This window comes from Papilio xuthus, unplaced genomic scaffold (genome assembly GCF_000836235.2).
Source record: "Papilio xuthus unplaced genomic scaffold, Pxut_1.1 DF826945.1, whole genome shotgun sequence".
Taxonomy (NCBI): Eukaryota; Metazoa; Arthropoda; class Insecta; order Lepidoptera; family Papilionidae; genus Papilio; species Papilio xuthus.
Window position 1 is genome coordinate 5,275,017 of NW_013531704.1, and position 27,632 is coordinate 5,302,648.

General features: G+C 32.1%; 1 protein-coding gene and 1 further gene across 2 annotated transcripts in view; both read left to right on the forward strand.

The window, feature by feature from the left end:
• Positions 1-4,303, forward strand: part of MYPT-75D (Myosin phosphatase targeting subunit 75D) — a 34,145-nt gene extending 29,842 nt beyond the window's left edge. The window contains exons 9-10 of one of the 2 annotated variants that reach the window (XM_013317108.1): positions 1,584-2,076; positions 3,473-4,303. In XM_013317108.1, the coding sequence (XP_013172562.1) occupies positions 1,584-2,076; positions 3,473-3,711 (732 nt within the window). In that variant the 3' untranslated portion in view covers positions 3,712-4,303. The remainder of the gene's footprint in view (positions 1-1,583; positions 2,077-3,472) is intronic. The other variant, XM_013317109.1, reaches the window with a different exon arrangement.
• Positions 4,304-9,836: 5,533 nt separating this feature from the next.
• Positions 9,837-20,707, forward strand: MsrA (methionine sulfoxide reductase A).
• The last annotated feature ends 6,925 nt before the right edge of the window (positions 20,708-27,632 follow it).

The following is a 27,632-nucleotide window of genomic DNA, read 5'->3' on the forward strand; positions in this document are numbered from 1 at the left end:
CCGCAAGCCGAGAACAGCCGGAAACGATATGCCTAATGGACTCACCGGGACGACGACATGCCCGACAAATGTCAATCGTACCATCCTTTAGGATATGTTTTCGGTAGTTGTTCGTTACGATGACTTCATCCATAATTGCAAAGACAAAACCTTCAGTTTCCCCAAAGAGGTTGCTGAAGCGCAGCCAAGCCACGGAAGATAATTGGTCCACATCAGGCCCAGTTAAGGCTCGATGGAACCTGCCGTGTAGCTCCTTGCTCTTCCATACGCTAATGCGGTCTGAGACACTTAGTACCGGTAGCCTTCGCCAATTCGTGGAGGCCAAGGAAAGCGGCGTAACTCCTTTGTCCATTGCTGCAACATCCTGATACATTAAGCATTTAGCATTAAGCTTACTGTTAATCTAATTAATAAAGGGTTTTTTAGTTCTAAATAATCTTTGTTAAAACGTATGTATGAAATTTCATAAAACGTAACTACTAAAACTTTAAACGTAAGATCGTAATAATTATAAAATCAATAATGTTGTTATATTAAATTCATTGTTTTAAAGCCATTAAATAAGTAAAATATTTACTCATAGGTAAGAATGAAAAGTCGTTATAAAAGATTAATTAGTTGCGCTGACATTGCGCTTACTGTTGCTGAGAAATTGCAATTTGTATCGGATATGTTTCTACAAATTTTGGAAAGTAATTTAATTAACACTAGCGAAATATACATAGGTACAGTCAGCTTCGGTGTCCGTATATCGTTGAATAAATTGTTGCCAAATAAATCTCTATCGTTTGAAATTTCAGAAGGTAATTAATGACGAAGCTTTGTGGCAATTATAGGAAAACGGCTTACAATATTTTGTGCCAATGTCACTAATAGCCGTCAGTATATCCATAATCGTATTTACAATATTCCAATAATGAATGGCAAAGTTATTAAGTAATCTGGTATATTGGTATTTAAAATTCGGTTAATTGCAATTTCAATTATTGGACCTAAAAACTAAGTATCTACCACTTGTTACTAAAAAATAAATAAAAAAAAAATAATTAAAATTGTTAACCAAACTTATTGTTACATTTTTCTCTGACTGTACATTCAAGACGATTAAGAGCAGATCATCGTTATGCGCTGAAAATCCGCGAATATTAATTGAATATTTGCATGCGATGTTCTCGATATATGAAAACGTCCCGGAAGACAACCGGATAGATTTATTACACGCAAGACAAGTGTCATTCATCATCATTCATACATTCCATACTGTCAATCAAAATCAAAGTGTGAATTGCATTATTTAACGACTTATATATCAATAAACTCTTATTAATTTTCTTAGATTATAAATAACATTTTTACGACACGTATAATAAAGGTTTTTGGTACCCCAATATTGTTTGTACTGTTTTGAATGGTCCAAAACTTCTTTATAAAAGAAAAATCGACTTTTGTTCTTTTATAATATCAATGTGAAATTACCCAATCATTCTTAAGGTCTGTTTTAGTATGTAGTGATTAAAATTGTCATTAATTAAGATTTTATAATTAAATAAATATAATATTCAATTTTCTCTATCTTATTACAGGGTCTGTCTAACGGTGTGGAAAATGACCAAAACACTGCAAACCAACTTCCATCTAACGATATAACGCACAATCGCCTATCGATTAGCTCTACAACATCCAATCAGAGTTACGATTCTGGTAACGTAGATTACGCTATACCCAAGCACACGTACAACCAACGATTACCTTACAAATCAAACGATGAAACAAACGAAAAGACAAACAATCAAACGAAACCAACAAATCCACTATTCGGTGTTAACGCAGCCATACATTACGCACCTACACCAGTTAATCAAGATGCGAATGATAAATACGATAGAACGTTACCCAACGGTGTAAGAAAAGCCCCAGAAGGTCAGGATAATGAAGCTTACAAAACTGAAGACGCGATTGACGGTAGGAAAGAAATAACATCCAATCAGATCGCAATAACAGACGGCAGTACAGCTTCCTACACCACAGATAACAATGGTAAAATCAATGTTCATGTCACCGTCATGATTAATGCAGGTAAATATGCATCTATACGAAAAAATCTCCCTTTCATTAAATTATTAGAATATTGTCTTTGTATCGTTATAAATATGAAGTCAAAGATAATATAACTTTTATAAATTTAGCAAAACTTATCTCCCAATTATAAGAATGACAATATTCCTATAATTCGTATTAAACAATAGAACATTGGTTTAACAATTAATTGGTAAAGATTCTCTAACAGTTAACGCACAGTGATGGTTTAATTTTAAAGTTCAAGTTTCTGAAATGGGGATCGTGAAGTAACACAGGATGCATATGGAGGCAAGATAAATGTATTTACATGTTATTTTGTCTATACCTCGTTCCAATCCACGCTAAGCTATAGACAAACTGCATATTATACTAAAATTTGTAAATTAAAAAATTATAGCCTAATTTTTCAATATCATTTCGCTGTCATGAATTGTATTTGACGTTCTTTTACTTAGCTCAGGCTTCTAAGACTAAAATCTCCGTTTAAAACTATTTTATAAAGTGATTTTGGTCAGAAACCAGCGGTTAATTCTTTCCAGCGTTGGATTGAAACTAGGTACATAAATGTTTTTCTTCAGCCTCTTTTAGTTCAGTTCTTATTCGCTAGACTTTTATGTGCGTTTTTCTCTTGTAATTTTTGTTTTTGTAATTGCGACTGTTAGTTTGTTGTGTGATGTTAATTTTTAATATCTTTTATGGTTCTTTTTTACTTATAGTGAAATGCTTCTATTAGATTTTATTCTATTGGTTAATGTAACATGCTTGTTTTGCGTGGTAGTTTGTATTGGCTGTAATCAAGGCTTGTTAATAACAATTAAAAACATTCGCTGATATTTTTTAGATGCTATAGTGATTTTTCACTTTAAAATATTATAGTAAACGATTTATCATAAGTTATTGGCCGCAATTTAAAATAATGGCTTTGTAAACACAAGTGCTTTTTTCTCTGACCTTGAGTTTAGGTACAGTCGCGGTAATCTGCGGTGTTCCACTTCAAAAAGATTGCCAAAAACCGCCTGTTACAAATTTTTCAATGCTGTAACAATGTAGGTAGACCTTTTTTCGTATGTACTATTTCATACGCCATACTAGTTATTGTTCCGCGTCGTCTTCCTATTACGTACAAAACGTTCAAACGACTGTATATTTTAAGGTGGAACACCACCAGATATCCAGATTGTACATCTAATACTAGGTGTATTAGCAGTATACTATAACTTTATTTAGAAGAATTAAATATATTTGTCAAAACCAATATATAAAAGTGCACTTGTGTAGACATCGCTTTTAAATTATTTATAAAATCTGCTATTATTTAAGCCTTGCTTACTTACGCCACTGATGTCGCCCAAATAATCTTATATTATTACAAAAGTGTTAATACAATTTCCAGGAACGTTAGCAGATTTGAAGAAGCAGCGAGCACAAATAAGAACTAACGGTAGTCCGGTAGAGAACAGTTTGAATTCAACGACCAATCATAGTATGAACTCGTTACCTGAAGGTGTTACAAAGCAAGAGGGGTCAAGCCAAGTGGTCCAGTCGGCCAGTATCACTGTGCCGAGGTTCTCAGGACATACCAGTGAAGTGGTAGGTGATACAAAGTCGCATCGGTGCTGTATTATAATGTAATTTATTGGACAAACTACCCTCAATTAGGTTTTGTACAAGTCTGATTTGCATTCCAAAAAATATTTTTTAAACTACCCACAACGATGTAGTCTGTTCATTTTAAATATTTTATTAATATACTAAAATGATATACAGTCGAACCAGGTTAAACGAGAAACATAAGTCATTGTCCGGCTCCAAAGGATCAAATCCGTAAATAAGAAACTCATGTAATAAAATTTCTTGAGCTACATAAATATTGCTTAGATTCTCCTTTATCCGGGTTTAACTGTATTGGATTGTTTTACAAAAAAAATAATTAAAATAGACCGACTATAATTCGATATTCGAAGCCTAATTGCCGCCTTGTTGGATGATTAAGATGTCCTTTTTTGCCATTTTGCCTTCGTAAATCAACGGCTTGCCAACTTAAAGAATTGTGTGATAGCGACTTAAGAGCTCAACTTATAAATAGAGGTAAGGAGATATGGTAGCTGTTATTATTAATAATATGTAGAAAATTATTATTATTTAGTTATTAATAATTGTTGTATATCTTTCGTTGTATCTTTCCTATTTATACATTCCATTATTATAATGAATATATTGATGAAAATTTAATAATTATTACATTTTTAATTATTAATTTCTATGGTTGTATTTGCATATTGATATTTTAAATCTATTCGTTTTATTTCAAGGTATCTATTCCGTATTATTTTTATTATTAGCACAAATAATTTATTATTCACTGTGTATAATTGAACGCATTTGGCAGCTAATTTATAAAAAAAGTTCCTTTGTAATGTGTAAACATATATTGCTTCCATTTTTGCATTTTTATTCGATTTTAATAATTCGATTCGATTTTATTTGATTGATTGATTTTATTAAAAAAATATCGATATTCGATTAAAAATTTAAGGTGTTTTAAAATGAATACGTAATATTTAACTAAATCGATGCCTTTAAGTTGATTCAATTATTTTCCTATGTTAAAATAAATACATATATATTACATATCAGTACCTTATATCAAATATTTATGCTTTGAGAATGAAAATTGAGTAAAACCAAACATATTGCGAAAGTGTTCGGGAAAAGACCATTTTTTTTGTTTAATTTCTTTAATCAAAGTTATCTAACGTTTCCAATATGAACAAAAGTGACAAAGAGAGGCACATTGTGTTAAAAAAAATTGCCAAACACCTATTTGTCAAGAAATTGATGCTTTATCAGGCCTTTAAAAGTATACGCAACAAATCAAAGTAAATTAACATATTTTTTCACATCCTACATGTATAAGAAAACTTGCATTTTTAATTTGATAAATATGTTTGATCATGCATTGTGACAATTAATAACGCCATAATTCTTTGTGTTTCTGAAGTTGGTCACAAAACGTTGCGCAAACGCTAACCCCGTGATATCTGTCCTTATCTTTCTTAATGTCCTCATATACATCCGTCCCGCTTACATGTGAATTGAGGAACATTTCCGCAACTAACTTCAGACAAGATAAACAATGATGGTTTTATACTGATAAAATGTAAATACGCATTTACAGGAAAGGTTTTTAATTTACAGGTTTTTTAATATGAAAATAACTCTTATTAATTCTTGGGTCCAAATACCTTTACTATTATCAAAAATAAATCATCATTACTTAAAATATTTTTCCATTTTCATATAAAAAAAACGAAACTTTTGTCTTATTTTATTTCACTATTTTAAATTTGCATAATAAATATTAAATATTATGTTAAAAGTGTTAAATGTGCGTCCTATTTTGACTTAAATATATATTTGATTATTAATAAATTACAATGCCCGTGTATCAAGAATTTTTATAATAATTTTCTCTAAATTTATTAAAAAATAAATTAACACGTTGAGCGCCACGCGTATTTCTAAGACAATCCCGTTCAGGCCACGAGCGCCGCTTATACGCATATAAAAGAGCCGGTGTTTGCAATCGCAGTACCAAATTGTTTGCATTTTTAACGCAAAATAGTGTAAAATTTTTATAGTTCTCATGTCACACGCTGTCAGCCACCGATGGTTGACGCGACCTAAACAGAAAATCTAGTGTCAGCCACGGATGGCTGACGTGGCATAAACGTAAACGGAAAGTCTAGTGTCAGCCACCGATGGCTGACGTGGCGCTCAACGTGTTAATAAGCCGTGGTTCTAAATATTTGTGGTTGAAATAGTGTCTTCCATTTATCTCTATATTATAAATTTTTAATATTAACCTTCTTAGTATGTTCTCTTCTTGTAGCCGTCCGAATATTCCAAATATTGTCTTTGATGCCCTCAAATTTTCTTCTATATTTCATTAAATTTTAATAATTAATTAAAATTATTACCAAAATAGTACTACTGTTTTCAACACAGCATGGCGCTAGTAACGTTTTATCGTTTACATTACATATTTCTAAATTAAAAATGCGTATTTAATGTATACAAATTTAACCTTAAGTCTTGTCCTTCAAAATACTTAGCTACGCCATGTTGTGACGAAAACAGTGTAATTTATCTTCGTTAGAATTGACACATTCAAGTAAACTGCATAATACGTAACGTTATTAAAAAGAGTTTAATATCTTATTTAAAAATATCTTCATATAGGGCATATATTAAATTTCATATTTATATAAATAAGCATTCGGTAGTTTTCTGTAATTCCGTAGTAATTCATTCGTCCATATCATAGTCACTAGAAATAATTTTGGTAGAACTATTATAAGTACTTATAAAGTGTTTAACAATCGTGCATTATTAAAAATAAATTTGTATAAATTGAAAAATATATTCTAAACTCTAATTCATACGAAGCAATATCTAATGGCCTTATATAAATTTAATGGATGCACACTATAATGATATAAAAACGACTAAACACTCACGTATATTCGTCCGGTGACACTCACAGTGAGCGACGCGCCGCGTCCGCGAAATAACACCCGTACCACTCACCCCGATGAAGGGCCCCCGATGGACTCGAAACTAGTCGGTGCCGCCACCGGACGAATACGTGTTTAGCCGTTTTTATATCAGCTTATTATAATGTTTCACGAAAGTTTGAATAATTTATCAGTATTATTTTATGGTAAAACTTTATTGGCAGCATTTTCTGATACTATTATTGAATTTAATTACAATTCCAATGGTTTTAATTAGAAAAGAAATACATTTTACAGTAAAAAAAGACTTTTTTCTTCCATTAAAACTTAATTTGTATACTTTATTATACTATATTAATGATGAAAATTTGTTGAATTAAAATATACATTTTTAATATTAAAATAAATTTAATGTCATTCTTGCCTTATTAAATGGTTTTTTTTAACATTATATATTTATATTATCTCTAAATGATTATTTTTTTTTAATGAATATACTTTGATAATATATATATCGAAACAAAATGTGCAAGGACAAAAAATTCTGCCAGAAGTTTTAAAAATTATTGTTAACATTTTATAAGCCCTTGTGTATTATATTTTAAGAACGTTGAAAGACTGTCGCTCGTGGTGTAAACTACCCTTAACATGCACTGATGCCTTTACTTTCAACTTATAATGCAATCTATTGTTTGCATTTGTCTATTCTCATTAGCGTCTATTTCCACTTGGCGTATATCCGCGCGACTCCGTACACGCTCGACTGTTTCAATAGTAATATTGATCGCGTGCGGCTAATTGCTAAGTGGAAATTGGATTTAACTTGTCACTTAACATGGGTTTATGAAATGTAAACTAATCATAAATTTATTATTCCATAGCAACATTAATTGGTTCTATCTGTGATTTTTATCGTCTGTAACTGCGATGCCTAAATAAAATTCCGAAATTAATTTAAGGATGCCTGCCTAGCTAATACTTGTCAAATTTATTAAAAGATTTTTGAGTAATAAAAATGTAAAATTTTTAAAAGAAAAAAATATTTTTTAAAGATAAAAAGGTTTGATGTAAGTTTTTTTTGTATATTACGACGGCTTAATTGTTGCAGTACTACATGTTTTATTTTTTAACGATTGGTCTTATAAATATTAAAGTATTTCGTAGATTTAAGTCGTCAAATTCAAAATTGTAATTTCCTTGCCATCTTGTCTTGCCTTGTTCCGGACCACAAAATGCGTATCGATCAACTTGACAGGGGTGGCCAACATTTTCTAACATAACCACAAATATCTATATCAAAAAACATTTATACTGATTTCTAAACAGGTCTTATTTAAGAAAATATTTGGGCTTATTCAAGTTTAAAAATTAGTTAAAAATTGGCATTTTTATTAAAATGTTGTTTACCCCTGCCTTAATCCTTAATTCGACGAAATTTTTTGTAGCAAAAAAATACTGTATTTTTTAGTTAAGTCATACTTACGTAATTTTCTCTAAACTATTATAGTTCAGTAGATTTTTTTTAATTAGTTGTTCGTCACACTGGACACCATCGAATTAAGGGTTAATATTACTTCTTTATTGTACCTTATCGTTTTAAGACTGTATTTTTTTGTATATGTGATTTTATCAAGAAAAAAATAATCACATATCTTGCAATTTTTTTTAACTCATCTTGTTTCTTAATTAAAGATTCCAATTGCAAAACTCCGGTTGTATTATAAAGTTTGTATTTAGTTGAATGTAGATATTGGATGTAAGTTATTTCATGTAATGATTTAAATTGATTTAATAAGATTTTACCTGTGACGTATTTCAAAAATATTATGATGATTTTAAACGTATTAAAATGCATTTGTTTACATGTTTTGTGTTGCGTAATATAACTGCTTAGAATTCAAATAATTTGTGGTACAAATTTGATTATTATTCTACAAAAAAATATGTCAAGACAATGCAAGTCTTTTCTGTTGTATATTGCGCTTTAATTTATTATATTCTTACTGTTAGATTGTATTAAAAAATCTTAAACAAATAATATTGAATTTTAAGCAGTAATATTTTAGTAGTTGAAATTCCTATTATTGAGAAATTTATAAATAAAACAATTGTTTATAGCAATTATTTTTTATTTAAAGTCCCTTGTAGTTTTATGGTTATGGTAACACTGTTATCAACTGTCAGTTCTATTCAAGCAACCAGCAAGAGAAAACAACATGTCACATATCAAATTTTGCAGATTATTTAAAGAAATCTCTTGTGTCGAAGGCCAATACCCACTTTGGGCCGATGCGCCAGGGAGTAAGTATTTAAAGAAAAATTACTATTTCAAGCCAGTAACAACTCTTAGTTAACGTGCATTGAAAACCTTCATTTCGGACAGAGGGAAAGAAAGGAAAATCATAAAGATTTCGAGCATCGGAATTGCGGCAGTGGTCTTACCGTTGATTTCTAAGACCAAAAATCTCTGTATAAAACATATATTTGAACACAGAAACCCACGTTTAGTAATTTATTGTAGTCAATTATGTTTGCATTTTTTCTTAAACTCCAGAAATGTAAGTATCAAGGTTGTCCCTTAAAATTCTATCTTTTAAATAAAGTAATTTTCCGTAAAAAAAAAATTCAAAGCAAGTTTTTGAATTTTAATTTTAAAAAATCAATAAAATCTATGGTCAACATAATATAGTAATTTTTTATCGTCAAAATTACAAGACACTTTATTTTTCGTTCATGTGCTCTATGCACATGAACGAAAAACACATGCAGTGAATTATTTCTAACTGAGTTGTTGTAAAAAAATCTATATTTTCAATGTCATCACTGTACGCTGGTATGATTAACGTATAGCAGTAAAACAACGGTATGTCAAAAATAAGGTAAGCTTTACACGACACTTGAAAGTTGGTTACTGTTTAACGGTCGCGCTCATTAACACATGCATAGATTTATTTATATTATAAAGAGAAATAGATTTGGCTCCGAAACCACCGAACCGATTTGAAAACGAGTCTAAACTATCCCTGTGTGACATGGCCTCCTATATTTGTTACTAGATTTTTAACTTTCCAACTTAACGTCTACGAATATATTTACTGTGGTAGTCAATTTTGTATGGGAGTTCCTTACTATCTTGTAAATAGTAATTCTGAAGACTGTCACTCAATTTAATAAAGTGCCGTGTATGACTGTCTTTATACTTGCGTGTACTGTACTGCGGCATTGTCTGACGCAAACTAAGTTGATGTTCAGATCAGTGTTCGCCGGCCCGCCTAGCTGAACTGACGTGTCGCGACCTCAATTAAATATACGTACTAAATTACGACTCCGTACAAGAAATATTGAGAAAAAACATTTTTAAATTCATTCATATTTAATATAACATCAACCGCTGCATGTTAAACATCATAAGAAAATTTTGCACGATGAAACCACCGACAAATGTAAGTAGTTTTTTTATTATAATTAGACTACACTTTTTGTTTCGTAAATTTTTAAAATGTGTATTCGAAATTTAAAATTATTTTTTTTTAAATTAATCTGATGCAATAGTAAATCTTAGATTTTTTAAAACTAGGTAAACAGGCCATTGAGCTAAATTCATTTCGTTTAAAATTTTAACGATTATAAAATCGATTCGTTCATTATAATTTAATAATAAATATAAATATTGTGAAATAATTTCTTATTAATAAATCTACGTTAGATGAATAGAGAAAAAATAATGAAAGTTATTTTTATCATACAACAATCTCTAGAGAAAGTAAACATCTGATCTAAATAAACTACCGCCCTCGTCTCGCATCTTTCCTAACAAACGAACCTAATAATCGATCCTTAATCGAAGGTAGAATTCAAACCTAGACAATTAATTTTCTTTCTTGAGATGACAAATAAAAAAGGGTCTTGACAGACGGACGGATAACAAAGTGATCCTGTAAGGATTCCGTTTTTTTCCTATGAGATACGGAACCCTAAAAATGAATGAACTTCCTCTAAAATATAAATCAATTTGTTCGATTGCGATCCTGCAACTTATACATTGATTTATAGGTAACTAACAATCGCCCGCGACTCCGTTCGCGCGTATTAAAAACATATTAGTAGCCTATGTGTTTTCCACATTATGTTATATATGTATGTCAAATTTCATCGTGATCCGTTCGGCCGTTCTGGAGATACCTTCAAATAAACATCCATCCATCTAAACATTCGCATTTATATTAGTAAGATAACTGTTCTAGATATTTACATACTCTCGCGAAAATATCGGTAAAAAACAAACTTTCTTTACACCCATGGTTACTTAGCACATTTTTCAATATGTTGCTATAATTATTTCTAATGAATTACTGTAAAAAATACTTCATTCGAGGCGAAATATTCTAGATTTTATTTTTATTTAAATAACTAACGAAGATTGAGGTCTTAATAAAACAATTGAATGAATGAAATTATTCAATTTGATTCTTAGTCACGTGCTATCAATAAGGGCACGTGCTTTTTATTCAATCTTGAACCTAAACTACGACTGCGGCCTTCGGGGCTCTAATAGACGACAGAAATAGATCCGCCGAGCCACATACGACGACCGAAGTTTACAGTTCGCTTATGCTAATAAAAATCACACTTTTTGCGAACACAAACAATGAAGTCACGTGAGTTTAAATAATAAAAAAATATTAAACTTATACATAACTAGCTCTCGCCCGCGACTCCGTCCGCGTGGATATATAAAAAAACTTAATATATAGATAAGTTAAATAAAAAGCAGCTCTTCAAGGCATAAATTCGAATAAAATAAAAGAAGAATAAATAGTATCCTATGTCCGTCTCCTGGCTCTAAGCTACCTCCTCACCAATTTTCAACCATATCAGTAAAGCCGTTCTTGAGTTATAAATAGTGTAACTAATACGACTTTCGAATATATAAATATATACATTTTATGAATAGTATTATAACAAGGTTTTCAATTCCCTGAGTCAAAATGTAATAACATATTTACCATTTTGCATTTTATTATAAAGAATTAAATTTTTAAGCGTGCATCAACATAACATCGACTATTAAGTGGTAGACGATAGAACACATGAAGACGGGCTTCGTCGTCGTTTATTTCAACAAATTCATGTGACCGTTTGCTCGTTTGCCTTATGATATTAAAAAAAAACCTATTCTAAAATCGACAAAAATACTGTCATTCTAATGATGAATTACTAATTGGCATTCTGTAAAATGGAGATAAGATTAATAACAAAATACTGTATGCAATTTTCAATCGATCATTGTTAACATTGACCCTTATCCATTGATAAGAAAGCTTATTAAGAGTATCATCTACTTCGTTGTTCCAATGAACTAATTCTAATTTCACACGAAGGTAGGAGAGTACCACAGAACAGTTCTATTCAACATACTATACCGAGATAGAACTGTGGGCTTAGAACGAATATTTATGACAGTCGCCTTCGTAATTGGCCATTGACAAAATTTGTATTAAAATTTGTGTAGCGGCCCTATTAATTTTGACATCATTGAAGATGACGAGACCAAGGAGATTGTATGAAATATCGTGATAGGTACACTGTATTGTTAAGGTTACTGCCTTACACATACTTTGTGGGACCCAGCGATCAATTAAAACTAAATGCGGCAATAAGATCCGTTTAAACAATATCAGTACTGCAATGTCTATTCTACTACAGTTGTCCTCGTGTGAAACTAGCATCAGATAATTGCGTCTGAATCGTAATTGTTCTATATGTACAAGATGTCCATTGTGACCGTAATGTGAAAGTCATTGACCTTGTCTTCTTTAATATTGATATCCAACATTGTACGACTACAATAGATATTGACAACGCAATATAAACAATCTATAACTTATCTTTGTTTATAAATTGTATTAAAATAAAATTAAGCACGAACTTCTTTATCCTATATTAAAATGTTCAGGTTGCGTTGCGATGGGCCGCGGACGAGAGCGAAAGCGTGCCCGTGGTACCGTCCCGATGCGTTGGAGGAACAGAGAGGTTTAGTGGGTATGCCTCCGCTATGGAGGAGAACCCCACATAACTACCGCGTCCCCCCCCGGGGCGCGGAGTATGCATAAAGCATTCCCCTCTGAAAAAAAAAGGTAGAAAACTGTCATATTACATTCAGAGTAATTCAAATGTATACCGTTTAGTAAATATTTAATTCTACTTAATCTCTTAATTGTTTTTTACTATTAAGACAAATTTATTATTAAACAAGATTATAAACAATGCCAAGATAATAAGTTTTAATATCAGATTACAGATTACAACTTGAAGATCAAAACATAACCTTACAATGGCCATGCGTTTAATGCTAACATTGTAAAAGGAAACATGAGATCTTTTATATGTTTTAATAAATTGTTAGTTAGTCCTTCAATGCGTTCCTAAACTATTGGAACCTAGACTACATTTGCAAGCACGGCATCACCATTTTGTATGTACATTCCCGGAATCCTAGACTTGTAACGTTTCCTCACAAATTTGCACTAAATATATTACGCCATGACTTTATTTGTTAAATCTGCTTAGGTTTGATAATACGGTGAGAAGGAGCACTGTCATAAAACATTGTTTTTAGGGTTCCGTACCACATAGGAAAAAAACGGAACCCTCATAGGATCACTTTGTTGTCCGTCCGTCCGTCTGTCAAGACCTTTTTCTCAAAAATGCGTAACGGTATCAAGCTGGAATTTATTTAGTCATCCGCCACCAAATAAGTAAAATCTTTGAGAGCTTGACTCGCATAAGATTCTTTGACATGTAATCACTATTTGAAGGAACGTCTGGAAACTTAAAGGCCGGCAACGCATCTACAGTTCCTCTGGTGTTGCAGATGTCCATGGGTGTCGTTGATCACCTCGGTGTTCCCGCCGCTCGTTGACCCCCTTCTCTTATAAAAAAAAGAAGAAGAAGAAAGACGTTGAATTAATGATGTTAAAAGTAATTCATAGTTGTATATGCAAATATGTTTTAACTTAGAATAATTACCTTGTCTTATCCAGGCGGCGCTCCTCCATGATGTGGACATCCCGACAAAGAAAGCGACCTTCGGAATGGGCTGCTTCTGGTCAAATGATTCTCTCTTCGGCGCCACGCCTGGCGTGGTGCGGACACGCGTCGGTTACTCTGGAGGCACAACAAAGAATCCACATTATAGGAGCATGTAAGTAAATATTCTTTTGTTATTAATGGCAGATAAAAAACTCACTTACAACTACATCTTACTAATATTATATGCAAATGTTTGGTTGACGTTTGTCCGAAACGGCTCAAAGGATCTTGATGAAATTTGGCAAAGATGTACAACGTATTCTGGAAGATTTTCATGGCGTCTTTAATCTATTATTTAGTTTCATCATCTTTAGTTTTTCTTAAACCATTAAAAATTATTGAATTCTCTGCATACATTTATGCTTACTCATAAACCTTTAATCTTCTATTTTCTAGTTATCAACACTATCTAACTAAGCATATCTATCCAGTATTAAGATAAGCAATATACATTACTAAATCCATTATATAAGAAACACGTGCTTTTATTTTTACCTATATCATCTGAAGATGAAATACTAAAGCAAATGAATCACGTGATTTTAATACAAAATACGCAAAATCCATCTCTGGAATAATATTTTTAAAAGGAATTCGTATAAAAAATATAAAAGTGTTATAAAAAACCGCTAAATTTGGTACCACTCTGTCTTATCATATAGGTCAAGGTCTGTTACTCTTCCGTCTTTATATTTTTAATATTTTATTCTATGATAACTTCAATGATTCATACTAGATGTCGCCGGCGACTCCGTCCGCGTAGAATTAAAATAAACTTAATTAGTAGCCTATGTATTTTTCTAGAATATTTTCTACATCTTATCCCTTTTAAATAAACATCCATTCAAACATTCGCATTTATAATATTAGTAAGATAATTAAATGACACGTGCAGAAATTAATGAAATAATATTAAGTATACACGAACAATTATCGCATTTAATTCAATTAATTGCTTTTATGACTTGCATTTCTTATTCTCTTCTAATGCTTGTAATTGTGTTATAATATTGTGCAATTACCATGAATTATTGTTTGTCTTTAATCATAGTCTTCTCCATCCATAAATCCATACAACTATCCATTAATCCTTGTTTATCTATACGTTAATAATGAAGCTTGTGGATATTAAGATATTTACTAAGATTAATAATAGATGATTACTATTATTTTTAATTTCTATTGTTTGTCGTGCACACTTAAACATACATAATTTCATAGAATATTTATAGACTCTACACGTGTAAGCTAGAAACAAAACAAAAACGGCGTCATATTTTACTTTCTATGTGTATAACAACATCTTACTAATATTATAAATGCGAATGTTTAAATGGATGGGGAAAATGGATTGCGGAGGTACGTTTGGCCATACCAAATGGAGGTCCGTGGATTCTGCCTACCCCTCTGGGTCACTGGCTTGAGTTGTGTGTATATCAGACGGATGGATGGATGTTTGTGAGAAGAAATGGCTGCATGTATCTTGCTATTTGGCATAGATGTAGAACATAGTCTGGAAGAATTCATAGACAACTAATTTTGTTTTTTTTTTATCGCAAAAACGGAGTCTCGTGCGACAGCTATTTTTGTTAAATTAATAATATCGATAACCCTACATTTTCTGAATCTGAAAGTCCTGCAGGTGGTCAAATAGTCAAGTACAAAACGGGAAACGTATTTTAGTGTGGAATTCCACAGACCTATATTGTTATCTCTGTTAGTTTAAAAGAGAATGACAAGAATGACAATATATTAAAATTTTATTATATTTTTCAATAGAGGAAACACGTGGTTACAATTTACTTATTCTAACATTTTTGTTCTCTGTGCCTCGTCGTCGTAAATTTCGGTTTAATCCAAGGTTGCCGCCTTGGCCTTGCTCCGTAAGCGCACGCGAGACCCGATAGCTGTCTGGCTATTTATATCGCGATAGTAAAACATTTTATTTAGGTCAACGTAATCTTCTATGATTTGAACGTAGATATCTGCTAATCTGTGCTATTATTATATCTTTTTATTATGAAATTATTATAAAATGCTACATTTAAGTTTTTGAATGCCTTATGACTTTGGACCTTAGTCTAAGTAAGGATAGGAGATTTAAGAAGGGTTTTAGGACAGGAAAATTGCATTACCTCGAACTTCTAATAAAGAAACGTAGAATAGCTTTAACAAAAAAAAAAACAATGTAAGAACTAAAACTATCCACAATAAATCCAAAGACAATAAATATAAAAAATATAATGTAGTCACCGACATATTAATAAAATTGTAGTGTTTTTATGTAATATAGAATAAAAAGAAACGTACACATGATGTATTTACATAGCTAATAAAGAAAAAAACAATTTTTAAATTTTTTATTTGTATGTCTGTCCGCAAGGCCGTCTTTGTTTCGGACAATCTCCGGAACGGTTAGACCGATTTTGACGGGAAAATAACAGATGGATGCGAGCTAAAGGCTACTCTTGTTTTAAATCCGCTTAGACGAAATCGCGGGCGACCCCTAACTTAATAAGTAAACTTCTCTTTCCGCTTGTATTCTGTAAGGTCTTTGTTAAGTCGATTAATTTATTGCATATAATTTTGTCGACAAATTCCACAGCGGTGACCACACTGAGGTGATAGAGTTGGACTTCGATCCAAAGACGGTGTCGTACGAGGATCTACTGGACATGTTCTGGGCAAACCACGAGTACGGACTCACGACTAAGCTTAAGAGACAGGTTGGTTTTTAACTTTGTAAAAATAATCTTACTTATATTATAATGGCGAATGTTTGGGTGTATGGATGGCTGAATGTTTGTTAGAAAACACAAAGATATGTTTATAATATGTTTTAAACGGTGATTTTGGTCTCGGGAACCTATAGTAAATGCAAGGCATGGTTGCGTTCCACTGCGAGGCGATCTCGAAATTTCCAAGAAATTCTCTCGACTGAAACCAGTCGTTAGCGTGTGTTTTTGTGATCATTGTATGTACCTATACGTACTTCGATAGCATTAACTTTGTCGAAGTAATTTGTAACTGAATATTAAATATGTTTTCCTTCTGTTTTTAAATGTTAAACTACGGTAAATTTTACTAACATAAACGCGAATGTTTAGATGGATAGATGTTTGTTTCAAGATATCTCCAGAACGGCTGTATGGATCTCGCAGAAATTGGGCATAGATGTAGAACATAGTCTGAAAGAACACACATGCTACTAATTAAGATTATTTTTAATACCGCGCGGACGGAGCCGCGGGCGACAGCTAGTATTGTATGGTTATAAATTAGTTTTGCTATAGGCTTTACAAAATGATGGTATCTGGTCACTTAAATTGAAAAAAAAATCTTTTAACTCTTTGCCTTATTTGTTTTTAATTTAATTTCAAATGTAGTCATAGTAATAAAAAATCGTTTTTAATTTAAACCTATTTGCATAGATAAAATTAAGCCAACAAAAATATTAACATTTGACATTTTAATAATCAATGTCTTTGAATATTTTATCTGTCCCTTATTTACAAAACAACAAATGTTATCTGCATTAATTACAAGAGTTTATATTTGAATAAAAATATTTCGCAATAAATTATTAAAACTTTCTTAACTCATTATAATATTAAATTATTAACAATAATTAATATTATAATTAAACCGGTGTCGTATACTATTAGTTTCGGACTTATCTGTGGTCCTTTAGGGCGAGTATTAGGTTTGGATTTACGATTGTGGTTGCACTAAACCTTTTGAAGCTTGACTTTCCAAAATTAACACTTAAGAACGATCATATACGGCTCTGAAACTAGCCTGTACAAAAACCGGACTAATTTAACAGGAGTACCCGCTGTTAATAAGTTTATAATTTTTATTGTTAAATAATAACCACAATTTGGATTTTGTTTTCATTCATGATAAAAATCAAACATTGATTTATATTTCTCTAATCTACGAATAAAGAAAAGTTCTGTTTAAAAATATTTTTTAACCGATTCAAAATGGAGGAGGTTCTCGATTGGTCTTAATATTTTTTTGTACATTAACACTTCTGGTTACAGGACAATTTTAATTAACAACCAAATATAATGGCGATTGAAAGCATTATTGATTTATTTATAAACTTTTACAAAATGAATTATCCTTGTCAGCAAAAAGGAAACTAACCTAAAAACGTATATAATTAAAATAACGTTTCGTACTTGTTTCAGTATCAATCCATGATCCTTTACCATGATGAAGAACAAAGAGAGGCGGCGGAGAGTTCATACAAACAGATGCAAGTCACTTGTAATGGTCAGCTTCGGACAGAAATTGCACCGGCTGGCATCTTCTATCCTGCAGAAGAGTATGTATTTTTATTTATCTTTATTGCCAGCAATGCATGTGCACTCTGTCTATGGGGGTCGATGAACACCTGTGTTTCCGTTGCTCGTTTGCCCACTTCTAATAAAAAAAATAACTTCACAAATTTTGTGGATGAGTTTTGATCAATACAACTTTACTGAAGATCAATCAACTAATTTAGTTTAAAAAAATAACCTGTGCATTTATGAGGGGTTCGCGTATTAATTTTTCATGCTAAGAGGTCAAACTTGATAATTAAATTCGATGCATTTCGTTGATGTGTTTTTGAACATTTTTAATCTATTTGAAACAAACTTAATCGATCATAATCGAAAATATGCTAACACTTACTACTACAGATTATAAATAATCTTTGGATCAATAGGTTATTAGCATTTATGTGCATGTATGTATGTATTTATGTAGTGTTAGGAAGAAAATCCGACACTGTGCCGGTGTACTGGCACAACACTAGCGTTACTAACATGTCGACGTTTATGTCCCCTCACTAATAATTCTGACACTTGACTTGGTAATAAAAGAGCGCCCTTTGCGCCAAAGAATTCTAATTAATAATGTCTAAAAGTAGCTACTCTTCTTGTTTAATAGTTTATCTACACGTGTGCCGAAGAATCCTTCGATATAAATAAGAAGGCCGCGACTCCTTAGCGACAATATTTTAATATTCCAAACGATTATTTGCATTCTAAATATGCTTAAATATTATGCGTCTTGAATCTTGCAAAAATTATGTCAAGGTCTACGTCTATGAATTGAAATCATTGACCTCTAATTAAAATGGCTGCCATCTTTTCCCGCTTGTAATCGTGACCTATTAAAATTTGTTGCTAAGGGCTATTACTTGACAATTTTATAGTTTTGACCTTTATTACTAAGTATCAGATTATAATATTTAGGTTAATATGTTTCTAATGTGGTGTTTGTTTTGATGTTATGGAAATTTACTATGAAATCTATTTAAATTCATACTTTGTAGACATTCCTTGCAATTACGATGTTATTGTGCGTATAGCAAATTGTTGGAATTAGTTACAAGTTTTCGTCCAATCCTAACATGGTCCAATCCTAAGCCAAAAACAAACATTTGTTAGCAACAATCAAGCTAGTAAAGAACGTGTCCATTATATTAATTGGAAATTGAACGAATCGAAATGTTTATAAAGTATTGAGAAAGCTATTCTCTAATATATTACAGTTCGTTTCTTAATTATTTAACTTTTTAGGGTTCCGTAACTCATAGGATAAAAACAGAACCCTTATAGGATTACTTTGCTGTCCGTCCGTCCGTCTGTCAAGACCCTTTTTTATATTATTTTATTGTAAAATTCTGTTTACAAAGATTTGGTTTGATATAGAAATTAATTATAATTTGGCTATTGCTAAATTAAGTTAGTACTTATGATAAGATTTTAGTCAACTAAAAAAATCATCATAAAAAAAACAATTTGGGTTACTTTCTTATTTGATTTATTACCAGTACTTAATGATTTGTGAAACAAAAACTGGTTTAGTGTGTAATTTTTTCTCGATGCAAAAAAATTTATACAGTGTTATTGACCCCAATTGAGCTCGCTCGCAAAATGATGCTACGAAATTGAAAGTAGACAGTGTACTGATTAATTTGATCTCGGGATCGTTTCAATCAAAGACAATAGAAGACCCGCAAATGTAAGCCAAATGGCTGTGTATTCAAAGAGGTTATTTTATGTGTGGATTAATTTGTTACATTTAAATCAATGCTTTAAATCTGCTAATTGAATCGGTAGCTTGTAATGAGGGTGTTTAAATAGTACTATAATTACTTTTTTTATTTGCGGTGTTGTTAAATGTCGTGCCATGGATTCCGAAGTCTACAGTTACGGGATTCACACGTACAATTTATCGAAACTTATTTTTTTTAAAGTCTTAATTATATTTATTTTTAAATTATTAACTAATTATTTGTATTTATTTTACAGTTACCATCAGAAATATAGATTGCAAGGTCACAAGGACCTCTGTCGCAGCATCGGTTTGGACTCAACCAAGTTGCAGACCTCCCACCTTGCAGCCAGGCTCAACGGGTACTTGGTGGGAGTTGGAGGGAAGACGCAGTTCGAAAAAGAGGTCGCTCAGTTGGGACTTAGTGAGAAACAAGCGGAATACGTTAGACGTGAATTGGAACGCAACGAAGGAGGCGGACTTGCTTGCTAGTTTTTTTTTTAATTTAACATAATAATGCACAGTATAAGATGTCGATGATAAATTTTTAATTATTATAAAATAGATTTATCTTTGCTATGAAACGTAAAAGGAATTGAATTAAAAAAACATGACTAGTTTGTATTTGTATAGTAAATAGTCCTTTTATTTTGAAAGAGATTTTTTTGATATTAAATTCCTTGAATGTATACGACATCTGTGCATTTTGTAATCCATAGACAATTTTATTATTTCTTTATTTCATTCCATTATAAGTAGTGAAAAGCACGAATATGTGCAATCGTTAATTTTAATTTTGTAAAACATTTATCTCATATATAATATATTTTTATTTTGTCAAAATTACGTAAAAAAATTCAGTAATACGGATAAGAAAAATATTGTGGTTTAAACACTAAGCTAAATAAATTACTTATGTACTCTTCATCTAGGTACCTAATCTTTGTTAGAAAAATTTCATTATATTTTATGACACGAAAATGCTGTAACATTTAGTTTAAGATACAAAAATATTTTACAATAAAATATACATTGTTTTATTGTCTTTTATATCATACTATATAGAAGTTATATTCATTAAAAAATCAACTATACACTCTACTCTGGGGAACATCTACCAATCGAATGGAACCTCAACCTTCTAAAAGGCTTTTAAGCAAAAGACTACAAAAGAACGGATACGTAAAGACCAAAAAAGATGGGCATAAGTTAAACTAAATTATGATAGCTCACTAGCGCCCCTCTGTGGACACAAAAAAACTGTCACAAGATCCTTGTCGTACATCTGACATCTCATAGTTTTTCTTTTATGCATTTTTCTATGCCTACGTAGGTTTTACATGTTTTCTGACAAAACTGACCGCGATAACGACGCTTCTCCGCGAACCAAATATTTGACTATACCTTCAAATATTTAAACCCTTCTGCCAAAAACATTATAATAGGATTGAGTTTGTAAAGATAAAAATGTAACATTGTTGTGTCTTGTCTGTGCCTATTTTTGTCATGTCATTGTGCGTACAGTTCATACATCAGTCATCACCACACGCAGTGATTCAGTACCAGTTTCTCAGCCAAGATAAAGATAGATTTTGTAAATAGTAAATTAGATTTTTTGATGCCAAGCCATTATGCAGTCGGTCTGGTGGTGAATAATGATGAATCTTGAAAAATTAGCACTCTGAACGTTATGTGAACCATGTCACCATTTGCCATCTATCGGACACAATAGTTAACCATAAAATATTAACAAAAAGTATTAATAGATGGCGCTGGCAAGATTTATACTAATGATCTATGGAATCTGTTTCAAATTATTGTGGATAGATGTCGCTGGTGATATTCAAAAATGAAGGAATTCTGTTTAAAACCTAAATTTCTTAATTTAATTTATATTTCTAATGATGTCCGTATGATCGAATAATTTTTTTTTTTAGAATTAAATAAGATTTCTTGATCTTAATCTTGAACAAGAAACAAATTTGACATCTCATCTGAACCATGGATAATCTTGCGCTGAGATAAAACTACCTCCAATCAAGTGCCGTAACTTCTCAGCTTTTAATCTATATTATGGAATATATCTACATACAGGAGAGTTTTCAACATATCACTGTTTTGTCAAAATTTTATTGGAAATGAACAGTTGACGTTATTAGCTAGAATTTGTTCCTGTCTTATTAAAAACATAATAAACACATTTTGGTACTTTAGTAACTTATGTAGTTTGTAACAATGACTCAGAATTGGAATGATTCAAGCTTGACTGCTACCACAAAAGGATTTGATAAAATTGAGTCACTATTACCAATATGACGGTAATAAACATTACGGTAATAATTAACTGACCGTTTCTGACTCCAAAATCTCTGTATAAAACATATCGTCATCCTTCTCATGAGTGGAATTTGCCCGGCTCGCTCGATGAAATACGGTGGAATACGACCACACAGAAGACACGCATCAAGTGGAAGCAATTCCGCGTGCAGTCTGATGAGTGTGCGTCCCGGAGGCCTAATTTAGTCCTCTTTCCCTTCCCACCCTTTTTTTTAAAGGTAGGCAACGCATATGCGATTGCATATGTCTAAGGGCAACGGTCACTTCGATATTTAAGCGATTTCAGGTAGCCGTTCACTCGTTTGCCACCTTATAATATAAAAAGAAAATGTGTTTAAGCGATTTTGGTCTTAGAAACCAACGAAAAGAAAGAATCAATATGCGATTTCTCCTAACCCTTGAAAACCAGAAAGATTTCTTTGTTATACTTGTCTCTTTTCATTTCTTATAACATAAAAGGGATGCATAGTGTTACGATGAACCTCATTGGCCTTTAACTTAATACGTAGAGTCGTGTAAATGGAATAATTTATTGCACAATGCGTAGTTTGTTTTCTTCAAGCTCATTGTTGTTTGGTGCGTGCGTGCGATGCGTTACAATTACGCTTCAAAACAAATGAAGAATTCTTATTGTACTTTAACATTCACTCTCATTTATGATAAGTGTGCGTCGATAGAGTTCAAATCATTTTTATTTGTAGAAAAACTTTTGTATAAAACTATTGTTAATTTCAATATCCTAGATGAAAACACAATTCACCTTATTTTAACACACTCAATGCCACTGAATTGCCTGGTTTCTTTCTTGATGCTGTCTTTTTCTCGATAAAAAGTATTATGTCCTTTTTCAGGGTCTACATCAGTGGTTCCCAAACTTATTTTATCTACTGCCCACTCTGAGAATAAATATTTTTTTAGCGCCCCCATATTTTCACATATTTAAAAACCACTGTAACTTCAAATTAAATTAATTATTGTGACCTATATATATATATATATATATATTAACGGTGAATTCTAAACGAAACTTTTACTATAGCCCGCAACTTGAGACCTGCAGCGCCCACAAGGGGGCGTTATCGCCTACTTTGGGAAAGACTGGTCTAGACTTTCAGTGTACCAAAATTTATTTAAGTCGGTTCAGTAGTTTTTGCGTAGAAGAAGGACAGACAGGCAGAGTTACTTTCGCATTTATAATATTAAGTAAGGATTGATAAGGATTGTTGGACGTGTTAAGCGGTGGATGTGATTAGATTGAGTATACATCTTTGAAATTAGACTATTCATTTGGAATAAACATAAAAAAAATAATGCAGGCAGGAAATAAAATTAAGGGTGTTAAAGAAGAAAAGTAGTAACACAATTTGCTGAAACCAAAATTTGAACGGGAAGGGGAAAGCCTACAAGAAAATTAATTGGGAAACTATGCTTTAGATGATATTAATATCTTACCATTTAATTGGAATTTTGTTACCGACTAAGTATAATAATGTTTACGAACAACTAAAGTTAATTACTTACATATTTTTCTTAAAATGCACTCACGCAAAGGAACTATTTGTTGAAACTCTGACATTTAACATTGACGGCGTTGTTTTTGAAATTAACAACAAAAATGCGCATTCAATGCTTACGGATATGTGGTTTCAAATGAAATTTTAACGTTAAATTGCGTTTAAACTTAAGATACGAGTGGTTAAATATCTATAATTTTCCATTGTATCGACGTAGTTACACATTTTGACGTCAATCATTTGGTTGGCTTCCATTTTTTTTTTTCCAAAACTTTTGAATAAAGAATGTTTTCATTTTTAGGGAAAAGTTCTCAGTGCTTGTCTAAACTTTAAGGATTTGACACATTGAAAATACGTTGATACACATTTTTAAATTTACTAGAGAGGCCAACAATATTTCTAATCTTTGTATACCAGTCGATTCAAAATCAAACTTAAAGTTGATTACTGAAACTAAAATCCCCGTTTCAAACATATTGTCATCTCTATTTCGTCAAAGATAATGACAGGGATGACGATATGTTTTATACAGAATTTTAGATATCAGAATGCTTAATGGCTAATCCAATCCTAACACATCACCCTGTAATTTCATTTAAAGTTTGCTTAATTCAATTGGCTTTATTTGAAACAGGTCAATTTGTTAGTAATCATTCAGGTACCGCGACAATTCGTCAGCCACAGAGGACAGGATAAGGTAAGTCGCCAATCAAACAATTGAAAAACGTTCCTGGACGTTAGTCCTGTCTCCAGTGCGAGTGCACCGAGCTTGCACCAGAAGTAGCCTCAGTTAACAACATAATTCATTTTGCTCAACGAATTTATTGTTGGAAGACGTAAATAACCGTCGGTATCCACTGTTAATCCGAATAAAAACATTTTAACAAAGAGATAACGATGGTCTATTGAAATGACGTAAGATGGATCGAACGGGAGGACAAAGATCTATGAGCCTAGCACGTATAATTGCGACAAGCGTCCTCGAATGTCCATCCTGATAAATGTGATATTTAAAGAGATTTTTGGCTTACTTTACGCCCGCTAGAGTTGCTGGAGGAAATGGAAAAAGATGATAATGAAATAGACGATATTATATTTTGTACAGATGCTTAGACAATGTAAACGCACGGATAGAATGCTCAAGGTCACAAAAGGGCAATGACAGCCCTCGAAGTTTACAACGAAGCGTTCAGAAACGTATGATCTCTAATTTTACATAATGTTATTATTATATTTTAGTTACATTTAGATCGACGTTATAATCGTCCGGAAATACTGACGCTGATACGTTATTCTAATCCTGGTTGATTCGTAATATGCATGATTCATCAATATTATTGTAGCATTAAAATTACCTTAGGTCTTTGAATAAACAGCATTTTATCGCAAACACTATTTAGGCACGTGCCTGTGTAGACGTCAAGATACCATAACATGGAAATTGTTTGTTTTCCATTATCAGTAGCACCGAAAACCTCTTTACCTACTTGCCATCAGTTTCCATTGCTAAAATTTTACAAAAACCTCCCTCACAATCACTAAAAAAGCAACTTAACGACTCGACACATAATAGGATGACCATAGTTATCTCTCTTAATACCGTACTCAGAGTTATTAATCGTTTACTAAGGGAGATTGCTTACTATTAGTTTCTGAGACCAAAGTCCCTATGTAAAATGAGATATTACAATAGGTTTAAACGCAGATTTTGATCTCCGAAACGGTTATTGTATACTTTATCCACACGAAGGAGGACCATTTCATATCTCTGAGGTCGCCAATTGCATTGGAATTTCCTTGTCTTTTTTTCTTTTACTCTTTCAAATACAAAGCATACTCAAAGTTCGTTCTTATTTATACCAGTCGTCAATCAATCTGGTCCAGTTCCGTCACATTTGGTCGCGCAATAATAGAGTCTTCGCGTATTACTTGGCAAAGAGACGTGTGTCTGACCGCGGGCCAAATCATTTATCATTACGTCACTGATACGCACAATGACTTGGCACCTACATTGGAGCGTGCTCTGATTGATAACAATTACATGAAAACGGCAGAATTGTATGTAGGTACTAACAGTCGCCCTTGACTCCGTCCGCGCGGAATTAAAAACTAATTGAGTAGCCTATGTGTTCTTCCAGACGATGTTCTTTATCTGTGCCAAATTTCATCAAGATCCGTTCAGCCGTTCCGGAGATACCTTCAAACTTACATTCATACATCTATTTGTTAGAAGGTATCTGGGTAACGGCTGGACGGATCACGATAAAATTTGGCATAGATCTAGAATATCGTCTGGAAGAACACGACAGAATCGCGGGCGACAGCTAGTTTATTAAGAACAAAGATGGCAAATCGAGAAGAATTAAATAATAATTACTGTTAAATTTAAAAACACATTACAAAAAATATTTGAACATGTACTTGCAGCGTTACTAATATGATTTACGTCATAACATTGGTTTGATATTTAGCTAAAGACTATGTATCGCTTGTATATTGTGCTTCAAAATATTCCACAAGTGTTCTTGTGTGTGTTAACACTATGACTAAGTAATTATGAGTTTACTTGTAATGTGATACTGGTGTTTAGTATCATCCGACTAATGTGTGCAAATGTACCCACTTAGAATTATAATGTGTTCACTTCGGTTTCGAAACATAACAGATTTAAATTTAACCAAATTAAATACTTTAACGGAATTCGATCGAAAGATAGTGTTATTAATATTATAAATGCGAATGTTTAGATGGATGGATGGATGTTTAGAGGTCCCTTAAATAGCATTTAGGCGGCCCCCTAGTATGAATTTCGTTTTTCAGTAACGTTTTGTATCGCTTTAGTTCATAATTGGCTTTAGATTTAGGAAGACCCTTAACCAATGAGAAATATTTAATACTTTAGAGGCTGGTTGGTGAAAACAGGCTTTCTTTAATTTAAATGATCTGCTCAACTGCCATTATTTCTCATTATTTTGGACCAAATTGTAGCAATTTAAATTATATATGGTTACTTTTGTTTTGAGGGCCGGATCTTTTTTTGGAATTCTGGCGGACGTTCAAAATAGCCTCATTTACTGATTTTAAAATTCAATTTAGATTCCGGCATAAAGGTTACTTAGATGGATTTGTTTCTTTCTTTCAATATAGTGTACTAGCTGTCCCCCGGCAATTCGTCCGCGCGGAATCACAAAAATAAATTAATAAGTAATCTATAAAACCTTCCAGACTATGCTCTACATCTGAGCAAAATTTCAACAAGATCCATTGAACCGTTCCGGAGACACCTTCAAACAAACATCCATCCATCCATCTAAATATTCACATTTATATTAGTAAGATTTGACTTTGACTATATAGTAATAATCTTGTTCATAAAAATGAGTGCTTTTTATTGCCAGCATCTGCTGATGTTTTTAAGTAATAAGACGTCAATAAAATTATATTTCTGGCGCAGATTCATACGTGACCTTTAGCATATTATAATTAACTATTTTTTACAGACTATACATAAAATTAAGTTTTTTTTTATCACGTTGTCGTGCCAATATTCATAAAAATGTATAGAATTTTATAATATTTGAGAACTTCCGAAAATTACTTGCAAATCTACAACCGATAGGTGACGTAAGATATAAAGAGATTCAAACTTTATGGCGGTTTGTAGTTATCTGTTGTACTCATCGTTTCCGCACTACTCGTATCTGGGCGTCCATTTAATTAACCCACTGCTGGTGAACAAAAGCCTGCGTGCAGCGATGCCCTGCCCACATTCCTTTATGTCCAGCTAATGCCTAAAAATCGTTTTGTGCGATGTTTCGAGCCGGTATAAAGTTTGCATGACAGTATACTTGAGTATCCTTTCACGGCCAGCTAGTGACCGGTGCTTTCTGAGTACACTTGCACTAAAATATTCACACGTAATCGCATTGCTCCCACTACACAATCTAATCTAACACTTAACATATTTTTTCTTTTTTTTATTTACATAATATTATATTGCAATGCCATTATTTTATAGTTGGAATCCACTATTATTAAA